General features: G+C 43.2%; 1 protein-coding gene across 3 annotated transcripts in view; it reads right to left on the bottom strand.

Moving 5' to 3' along the window:
- Positions 1-5,008: 5,008 nt before the first annotated feature.
- Positions 5,009-11,062, bottom strand: part of thoc2 (THO complex 2) — a 42,255-nt gene continuing 36,201 nt past the window's right edge. Inside the window, exons 34-39 of one of the 3 annotated variants that reach the window (XM_023830546.2) lie at positions 7,685-7,825; positions 7,459-7,525; positions 7,155-7,303; positions 6,532-6,608; positions 6,310-6,358; positions 5,009-5,821 (exon numbers count right to left, since the gene is read on the bottom strand). In XM_023830546.2, the coding sequence (XP_023686314.2) occupies positions 6,331-6,358; positions 6,532-6,608; positions 7,155-7,303; positions 7,459-7,525; positions 7,685-7,825 (462 nt within the window). In that variant the 3' untranslated portion in view covers positions 5,009-5,821; positions 6,310-6,330. Of the gene's footprint in view, positions 5,822-6,309; positions 6,359-6,531; positions 6,609-7,154; positions 7,304-7,458; positions 7,526-7,684; positions 7,826-9,112; positions 9,349-11,062 lie in introns of those variants that run through there. The other 2 variants (XM_023830547.2, XR_002840476.2) reach the window with 2 other exon arrangements.

Genomic DNA, 11,062 nt, shown 5'->3' with positions numbered 1-11,062 from the left:
ATTTATGTAAAACTGACTTAAGTAAATCCAGTCTTACTCAAAAAGTATCCGATATACATAGAGTTTATGGAAATGCTGATGCAAAAAAACAATATATGCCTGAAAGTAAATTCACACTTTATCCTTTCATTTATATTCATTATTATATTCATATATATAATATGTGTCCATCAGTATGTATCAGTACTATATTTTGACTTAAGTGTTCTTTTGCAATAAGGTGTCTTGAGCGGTATGGGAAAGTAGATCCAACTAACGTAAAATCTAGACTTACCTTAAGGGTTTGTGGAATGGATAACTTACCTCAGTCTATAACTGCCTGTATATAATACCTTAAAGCATTATTCACTTGTCTGAAATAATATTATGTACATTTGTTTAACTTCATTAATTCAAAAAAGGGAAAATTGGTTACAATGGTTTAAGGGATTCATATTCTGATATTTTTGTGAAGAAAGGCTGTTTTGCATGCAGAGAGCATTCAGTTTGCACAGCCTGTGTATCTTTGTCATCCAAGGGAAAGCTTGTGTCCTCAAAGGTCAAGTTGTTCAGCTCAGCAGTTAACCCTGGGTTGAATATTGAACATGAATATGTCATCGCACCAACACTGCCACTGGTTTCATGTACTGGTTTGAACCTGTGAAATTTAGAAGGTTGTCAGCATCTCAGTCACTTCACCTGCCAGATTGTAGGACCTCAAAGGTACAATTCTGGTACCCAGATTGTAGGACCTCACAGGTACAGTACAATTCCGGTACCCAAACGTAGTCTAAAATGGCCGTAAGGTTCCTTTGATTGACCACTTCTCAAACTCCTTTCCATTTGCTTTCGCATTAATATGAAGTGATTATCTTAATCAGACAGTAGAAATCAGTTCAGGCCGGGCATCAGAAACCAATTACCTAAAGGCCTCAGTAAATCACGTTTCATACTCCACTCACAAATTAGCTACCACAGTCGGAGGTTCAAATCCCATCTCTGCTCTTTGTGTGTGTGGAGATTGCATGTTCTCTCTGGGTCATCCATGCATGTTTCCTCCTGCATTCCAAAGACATGTTGTCAGGCAATTGGGATTTCCATATGCCCAAAGTGTATGAAACAATGAGCGTATTAATAAGTCGTGTGATGGACTGGCATCTCAACCAGGATGTACCCCAGCCTCATACCCTGTGATGGACGGGCATCCCGTCCAGGATGTACCCCAGCCTCATACCCTTTGCTGGCTAGTATAAGCTCTAAGCCCATGTAACCCTGACCAGGAAAACCTGTTAGAAATAGGTAGAGGAAGGTAAAAACTGAAAATTGGCACAGGATAGAATCCATCCATCCATCCATCCATCCATTTTCCAAACCGCTTATCCTTCTGGGTCGCGGGGGGGTCTTATCCCGGAAGCTATGGGCACAAGGCGGGGAACAACCCAGGACGGGGGGGCCAGCCCATCACAGACAGGATAGAATGTTTTGTTTTATTTTGGTACCCAATAAAGAGAAATATTTCAAATCATTTATCTTTAATGGTTTGAGGTATGACTATTGGGTATCATCTGACCTCTTGAGCAGGGATCTCACTTTCATTTGCACGGCAACTTTCTGCCGTTGATTGTGACATTATGTTATGAATCTCCTGATAAACTTTTTTTCAAGCTTCACTTTAGTTCCTATCTTAGTGGGGTTTTAGTAGGCTTCTGTGAGAAATTTGAGGGTGAAATTGATCCTTCAAAAATCATTACATGTCAATTTCAGTGCAGTCTTTGGAAGAAATAATGACATGGCATTGGTTTGCAAGAAGAGGAAGAAAACTCCTTATTTTCATAAAAAAAAATATAAATAAATTTGACATTTAAAAAATGAAATTTAATTTAATGGAAATAATTAAAACATGTACCCTGCGATTCGTTGATGCCCCATCCTGGGTTGTTCCTTGTCTTGCACCTGTAGCCTCTGGGATAGGCTCCGGACCCCCACGACCATGAATAGGAGAAGTGTTTTCAGAAAATGGATGGATGGAAATTAAAGCATTGTTTTTTTATACTTAGTCTGCATTAAAATACACGGATGATGAAAATCAAAGAATGAATTATAATGTCACATAAAATATTGGCATTACAACAAAAATATGGATGGATGGAATTCAGTGGGTGGGGACTTAACCAATTAAATGCTTTTTGTCCTTGTTGGTGTAACTATACTCTTAATTTACGGAGATAGATTAGGGCTTTTCCCACCATATTTGGGCTCGATGAAATGTCAGATTATTTATTTAATCAGATCGAAGGGAAAATAAAATGCCGCCAACACACATATTTCTACATGATGGGCTTCTGTTTCTCAGTTGCAGGTGTTTGGTTTAATCTCAGATCCATCTTTGCTTCCGTGCCACCTGTGAGGTGAGTGCTCTTCCCGACTCGTGGGGATTCGCCGGTAAATCCGTGCTTTTTCACACAGCCGCCCTTCATCCAGCTGCCACTTCGTTAAAACGAGATTTATGGAGGCCGGCTCTGCACGGGCCTCTGTGGGGGGCTGCGGCCTTCCCGCTTCTCTGCACTCTCACCGCTTCATTTCCTATATGCTGAACCCACTCCCTCCCACAGCCAGACACACCCCATGAGGCGAAGTACTGAGCTGCACCGCCCTCACAGCCCACGCCTGCCCCTCCCTCGCTTCCAAGCCTTTCTCTCCATTACCAATCCTTGTCAACAGGCTCACTACTCAAACGATCCTCGGGACTTATGTCTGCAGTAGCCTCCTCTCATTTAGTGACACCTAGTGGCAGATACATAACTAAACTAAGAATATGTTGCAAAGCATTTGTCTAGAGCAGGGGTGTCAAACTGCAGTCCTGGGGGGCTGGAGCCCCGTGTAGCTTAGTTCTTTCCCTGTTCCACCACAAATGATTCACCTCAAGAGCTGTGTAGCAATTAGCACAAGGAGGTGGAAGGAGTTCAATCAGGTGTGTTAAATGAGGGGAAACCCAAAAATATGTAGGGCTCCGGCCCCCCAGGACTGAAGTTTGACACCCCTAGTCTAGAGCATACATTAATGTATACACTGCAGTGCAGTCCCTTCCTCAGGCTGTGTAATTAAAAATGGGAACACCTTGCGTAAATGCAAAAATTGTTTACTTGGGGTTGGGGGTCATTCAGTCTGAACGATATATTTCCTCAAAAACATCTTGTTAACCCAGGGGACGTGTCAACAAAATTTCAGTGAACCAGATGGCATCATTTTTGTCAGGGAAAACTGGTTATTATCATGTCAGCATACAGAAAAATAGAGCAAGTTAAAACAACTGCTTCATGGATTAGAATGCAGCCTGGAAGGCAGAGAAGTCAAAAGACAGAACAGTGCAGACCTTTTGTATATAATAAATGAAAAAAATGACAGCAGAAGCACTTTCTTCAAGCAGAAAAGAAGTTCTACCACAAGACTTCGCCTGGGTGATACAGGTGTGCACAGCGCATGATACAGGTTGAAAAACTTTCAGTATATGAAATATTTTCTGGTTACTACACAGGAAAACAGGCCCACGAATGCCCTGCACAAGAAAATGGGCGGGAAATTTTCACATTTCCTCCAGCAAAGGGTTAACCTATCAGCAGAGATGGTCAGCATCACGTGACACTGTCCCCACTGAAGATCCACTCGCATATATGACTGTGTGCTTTATGTGAAGTGTGCGTCAGAGATTACAGGCTCTGCCCCAAGACACTGTTACCTGCCTGCTGAATCTGACCTTAGGAGTACCAACATCTGTAGTATATGAGGACTGTTATCAAATATGGTGGAATCCTAATTAGGATTAATATATTTGTATTCTTGATGAAATTGGACAAACACCTGCTATTCCTGCTAAACTAACATCCCCAAAGTCCCTCTCTTAAAAGCACAACAAGGGCCTTTAGAGGCTTATCTGATAACCTGATATCTGACAACAATTGGCCACTGTGATGCAGAAGCCCATCCCTAGTACCGAATATCAACAACATTCAAGACGGTAAGAAACAACCATCATAGGAACGATGACTCTGAAAACAGAACATCCAGGAAAAGTGAAGCCATGTTTTAACGACTGCATAAAATCTGGTGATGTTTCACTGCCACTCATGTCAGTTTTATCGTTTGCATACTTTGAGCTGCACTAGCAGCCACGATTTCCCGCTAGGGATTAGCCAGCTCATCTCGTAGCTCATGTTGTACCAACCTGCTGTTATATTTACATTTTAATTAATTTCACTAAAGAAAGCATAGATTGCTTGTCCTTCAAACGTTAACCTGGCCAAAGCATCCTTCCCCAAGGGACCACATTATTCATTTGCATTAGGTATAATTAAGCCTCCCTGTCCTGCGACTGTCATCCTAAAGATCAAACCAATGATCCATGACATTGTGAACCAGAGGTCGACCAGGAACTGTTTAACGTGTTTAACACCAGTCTTCTGGATTATCTGGCCCTGCAAAAAATTACATTAGAAGACAATTTGACAAACCAACAGGTTAAGATCGTATCGCAAGTATTCAGTTTGCACCAAATGTGTTGTTAGACCTAGCTAATGCAGCACTTGACCTTTTGGTGTCGGGTGCAAAACAGATAATCCTCTGGAGGCAATAAAGTGCTTGTTTTCATTGCCCTGTATTGTCCCCCCATTACCACAAAAATCACTACATGCCAGGTATTTCCTACCACAGTCAAAGTACCAACTCCAAGACAGGGATCAGTCATCCCACAATGAAATACATTTACATTGTAATTTTAAATGATTTAATGCATGAATGTGTGTATAGGTCCTAATGACTAATACTCCCAATGGACCATGAGGTCAAAGCGTATTCTGAGTTAACACAAATGAAACGTTTCCAAACTGTGCAGCAACAAACAACTCTAGCTGCTACTGAGCTGCTCTCAGAACGTGTAGCTGTGCTCAGTCACACCTATGAATTCCCAGATTACACCTGTCAATCCGAATGAGGGGCCATCTTAACTGGGAGCAATCAATGAAGCACATGACAATTTTTATGACCCACTAGGAAAACTATCATTTATTTAGAAAAAAAAGCATACACTGGAAGAATACAGCAGATAAAAACTCCAAAAAGTAGTTCTGAAAGTTTGACTATGCAGTACAAAGCTTTTGAAGTTTTACAATCTATTTAATTGCTTAGTGAAGAAATGCAACTTTATTCATTTATACAAATCATTTAAAAACATGATAAATGCACACACGCACGCACACAACCGATTAAGCTAGGGACATTTGAAATAAAAGTAACAAATTTTAATTACATGTAACCATTTTATTATTGTATACATAATATACAAATAGACCAATTGTATTGTTCCAAACACTATGCCTAAATACCACATACATGGATTAAAAGGAGGAAAAAAAAATAAATAAAAATCGGAATCTAAATGAGGTAAATGCAGAGATGGGAAATGTATTGTTGATTGCTATTAAAAAAAAAAAAAGTCAATTGAGAAATTATACAAAAGCAGGCAGGTTTGAGGACAGCAAGTTAGAGTATTCAATACTTGTTTGTACTCAAATTTTGTTATGTGAGCAGCACATTGTGCTAATATTCAAAGAAAAGACTTTCAGCTGTTTACTGAAAATACAGTGTAAGATACAGGATAGCAAGTTAAAATACTAGAACTAGACCCTTTTTAGGCAGTACAAAAAATATCAATGGAGGGAGCAATTGTCGAAGTGGATGGTTCTTTTCAGACAGATTGACAGGATAGGAAGTGAAACAAGAAGCAGACACGTTGCAAATGTTGAGTAAAAGTGGCTCTCCAGACTGTAGCAGCCCGCAGCAAGGAATTCTGGGAAGACATGAAGAGTGTCACAGAATCCACACCCTGTGTACCTATGTGAAGGACAGTTTAGCATAGCAGCCCAGCACTGTAGAGAACTGGCAGCGTATTTACAAACAGCCATTTCTGCCGCCAAATGATTCAATTTAAACATACTTAAGTTCTTTTTAACACAATGCTACATAATTCACAGCCAGTCACAGGCGTTTCTTTAACTTGCCAAGATGCCATTTGCCTGCGATAATTAGTGTACTTTCTCGCAGCTTTAGTGCTCATTATTATTCACATTTCAAAATCCTATTTAAAAGCCGCAAATCTGACAATTACCCGACAATCAGTGCCTGCTATACCCACCCAATGGTTCTTAACCTTGGAGAACATGGGGACGTAGTGACCACGCAGTGCCCAGCCCATGACCTCCGCTGCACAGGCTGGCCAACCATCCAAGCACATTCTCCCAGGGAATCATTTTTAAAACGCCTCACATGCGAACTCACCTTTGGCAGGACCACTGTACATTATCTGTGCTTCTCTGACGATTTATGAGTGTCACTGTTAAGGTGAACGTTGATTTAGAGCTTGCTAACCCAGACACAGCACAGATTGTGAAAGTCAGGAGACTGGAGGATCAACGCAGTGTTAAACTCCTTGGCAGCAAGAGGACGATGGATCGTTCCCAAAAGCCGCACATTTAAGCTCACGTTCTCTGCAAAGGATATTGTTTTTTGTCATCTTTCGCCCCGGTGCTATCGCGCTTCTCCTTCTTATCAGATTTCTCCTTGTCGTGCCTGGACTCCTTCAATGTGCAACAGAACCGGTCAGAGTTTTGCACAATAGACGTGATACACAAGCAACATCAGACAAAGGCGCTTAAGAATCTTTCATGCAATCCGAATCCTAAATCAGACAGCAGTTATTGCTGTAAAGACCAATATTTAATGACTGCAAGGGCTTCACTGTTTCTTCAATATTGAGGGGGGGGCCGCGACACGGATCACTTAAGTGACCGAGTCAAATCCATCCTCTCACACTATCCAGTATGACATCACATGTATACCTATGTATATGCTACCCGTCAGCTTCCATACTGATTGTACACATACATTTATGCGTATGCAACCGAAATAGTCGGTTATATGCTTCCCCCTCCTCCCGGTCAGTAGGTTAATTAGAACAAATTCTCCTGGGAAGTTTATTAATATTTTTAAAAGCAAAGTTCTAGAAAATTGGGTAGTACAAACACAAAAGACCCCCCCCCCCCCCATATGATTGAATTCTATATATAACTGACTGACAACAGAACGAGGACAATAGAACTGCACAAACGTCTTCATGCCCCCACCTTTTTGCCACCAGAGGAGTTCTTCTCAGCCTTGGCCAGGTCACTCTTTTCCTTGGTGGAGGACTTGGAGCTCTTGCTCCTCTCCTTGTCGGTGACATTGGCGCGTGGGGAGGTGGAGGGGCTGGTGCTCCTGCTGTGCTTGGAGGAGCCTGGGGAGGGGGGAGAGAGAGATGGGAACACGGAGGTCAGCAAGTGCAGAAGAATGTTAGTCTGATGATGAACATGGGGGCTGGCAGGTGTGAGCGTCCAGGTAGCATTACAGAAGCCGAGAAGAGGAACAGCCAAAACCACACACTCAACTCACCGGTTCCGTTCTCATCTTTCCGGCGTTTTACTTCCTGACTCAGCTCACGGTCACTGTTTGAATAATCCTGAAGGGAGGATGACAAGAGAAAGAAAAGCTCTGGAAAACTTTGCTGAGAAAGTATTAGGCTCCTTGACCCTGAGACCCTGATGCGACTTCATTTAGGTCGAGTCAAAAAACCGGCACCTGGGCCGCAATCGGCAGCTTCGCTCAGATCAGTACTTACTCGCTTCCTGTCCTTCCTGTCTTTATCCTCCTTCCTCTCCCTTTCTTTGGACCGATCTCTGGGTTTCTCAGGTTCTTTCTTATCCACCTCCCTCTCTTTGCTTTTGGACTGAGTAGCTGTGCTGTGGTTGGCGTAGTGCTGCTGGGATTAAGGAACAGGCAAATTGAGTCTCTGAGGCACAACCTCATTGAAGGAGAAAGAACAGCTCCACTGCTCCAGCCTGGCGCCACCCGCTGGCAGCACCCAGGCACGCCAGGACCTTGCATGCCCATGTTGCGTGCTGGCACTGACTGGACCCGTGTTTGCATTTGCAGCAGGTCTTGCGATGTTGAATGCATACGTAAAGTAGGAGAGGCAGCGTGCCCAAACAAACCGACCAGCGCTCAGATTGAAATCACCGTAATTATCACTATAAAAATAAAACTACAGAAAGCATTAATGGGCACAAATACTAACGCCTACTGGAAACACAGCCAGGTTCAGCAGGCCAACAGGTCTGGCTACTCTTTCACTGCTTCCCCAGAGACGTGGCATCCGCCGGCAGGGGGACGCTGCTCACCCAATCACAGCCCATCCCCAAGGCTGCCCAGGTACCAGCCGAACACGCCGCTAATTTTGGGAAACGGCCACAACGGTCAAATTCCATACGGCGCGGAAATATCAATAAATACGTACAAAACACTCTATGCATTTTTAACACACCAGACTGAGCTGACGCATTTGACTATAATACCTGCACTGTCATCCCACATGGCTGCGTGAAGCCTACGGGTGAGACAGTTAGATAACCCTTTTTAAAGTGGGACAGTAAAAAACACTGACATCTGTGTAAGCACTGGAGGCTTTTGTTTCAAACCTGCAATCTGAGCACACATGTTCTAATTTGGAGGTGTAATGAAGCACATGATGCAAAGGGAGCATCTTGCTTGCTTTATAAATGGCTGCTAATTTTGTTTATTAGCAGCTCAGGTACAAGCCCAACATACAGAAATATATCATGAAAAAAAACAGTTCTAGCGTGTAACCAATGACAAAATGCTTCGAAACAATCAATATGCACCAAACAAACAAACCAGTGAATTAAAAGAAACTGGGAGAGGAAATCCACCTTAGCCACAGCCAGCCTTGGCGAGGATTATCCAGTTACAGCAGTAACCCTGATTTAATCTAGCAGCAGTCATATGACCCAGTCAAAAGGGCAGCAGGAATATTCAAATTGAGGACAAATCAGTGTCGACCAAGGCTCCCAATACACAACACCCAACAAATCCCTGCCATTTTCCTGCAGTTTTGCATAATTCATTTTTTCCCCTGTGGCCCCAAGTGATAGCTTGCAAGAATTTCAGGAATTTAAGAGCTGTCGAATTTTCCGGTAGGGAAAGCAGAGCTTTAGTGTTCCCTGCCTGCCTGTCTTATCAAGATTCATACCGGCACACAGCGGATTGCTCCTGGAAGTGCAGGGAAGGAGTGGGAGGGTCATCCGACTGAAGCCGCCGGACGTATGGCAGCACAGAGACCTCCGCTGGCTTCAACAGGCCGTCTGTCTGCTCGAAGGCGGATCTCTCCTCCGCCGTATGCAGTTACAGTGAGACAGGCTCCGGCCAGCTGCGGGGAGGCGGCTGCGAGGAGGCGGGCGGGTGACTGCTGCCTGCGCTTCCGCGGGACTGGAGTGACAGCGAGCGAATGGCAGATGAGCAGGTTTATCAGGATGGCAACACGAGCGCTTGTTTAACAAGGCCGTCTGTGATATGCGAGAGGCAGACAGGGGTCTAAGTTGTGACTAATCATCCCCCTATTAGCTGACAACTGTTACAGCGTGTTGTCACTTGTAACATACTGACAGCAGAGAGAGAGGGTTTTCTACTTCTATATTCAAGTACTTAGCATACAAAAAAAAAGAATGAAAAACGTAATGGGCCCAATGAAGTCTAGGTGAGCTCAGCAGCGCTGAGGGAGCCTGTCTGAAATGAGTAGCCTACGGTATGTTGTTACAGGAATGTTTTTGAGGGCTTAATTAGGCCTCAGAAGGCTTCTGATGGTTTTGTTTTCACTGTCTGGGTCTGCAAAACTCCAAGGTATGTAAAGTATTCAAGTTGTGCTGGGCATTCTTCACAAATTCCAATCTGATCCACAAAAGACCCTCAGAGAGCACGTCTAAATTGTTTCTATTAGAGATGTTCAATAAAACCTCGGGGTGGAGAAAATAGCAAAAGAGAAGCGAAAGTAAAAACTTTATCTGCAGGCTGCCCATGTGCGGAAACATCATTTGATGATTTATGTCGTCTTCTAATTAAACTGAAGTAAAGGAAACTGGGCTTAGAAACTGATACATTGACCACCAACTACACTTTATTTTGGAGTGGAGAAGAATCACCCAAAAGAAACAAGAGCAAAGGCTTGTATCTAAACTATAATCTCAAGCAAGAATGAGAAATTGCAGTGACTGAGACACACACACACAAAGGAAATGTCCAACAAACACACTGAATCTTATTTACTGCAGGGCTGTGGACAAAAATCTGGGTTACTGGCAATGGCAATATAACACCCACAGTTTACCTTGCTAGTCAGATAACCAGACATCTTCCCGCCAAAGAGGGTCTCAAAAGGTGTTGGCACATCACTGTTCCATCACACAAATACTGACGTCAGCTGAAAGAAAACTTCAATGCTGCAGACTAGTTTTTCCATTCATAAACTCTATGGTGTCAATTTTCCCCCCAAAATCATTCTTAACAAATATTTAAATAAGCAATTTGCTGTATTTGATGCTTGAGCAAATCTTTAAAAAGTCATCTATGCTCTGTGCCAATACTAAAGCTGAATTTTAAATGTGTAAACATATCTGGAAGTGATTCAGCCAATCAGCTCAGGCACTGTAGAACCACCACCAACTAAAAGTGTGGTGGATTGGCTAACTTCCCCCAATATGATGCAACCACGTTAATGCTGAAATCTACACGCATCATGTCGTTCAGAGAGTTGAATTTCTTTAATGTTTGGAGAACTGACTTTAAGCATTACGGCTGATTTATATTTCGGCGTCAAGCTTACATCATGCCCTGGGTCATTGTGAGCATTTATACTCAAACGTGGTCTGCACTGCACAGTTACATTTCTGGGGAGGCGTGCATCAGGCTACGGCATGGGGAACATGACCACACTGTATCGATGGTGCAGACTCTAGGGAAAATTATAAATCAGCATTTAGATACCATCATTCCTATATGCCTCCACCTATTTATATGGACTTTCACAGGGCTTCAGACCACTGTCCAGCTACCGCCCCGATGACGGGAGTGAGCCAGATGGGACTGAAGGTAGGGGGCAGGCCTCACGGTCATCCTGAGCCAAATCACAGGCGCATTTGAGGCGCAG

The sequence above is a fragment of the Paramormyrops kingsleyae genome, chromosome 10 (genome assembly GCF_048594095.1).
Source record: "Paramormyrops kingsleyae isolate MSU_618 chromosome 10, PKINGS_0.4, whole genome shotgun sequence".
In the NCBI taxonomy this organism is placed as follows: Eukaryota; Metazoa; Chordata; class Actinopteri; order Osteoglossiformes; family Mormyridae; genus Paramormyrops; species Paramormyrops kingsleyae.
This window is presented reverse-complemented; position numbering and strand designations above follow the sequence as displayed.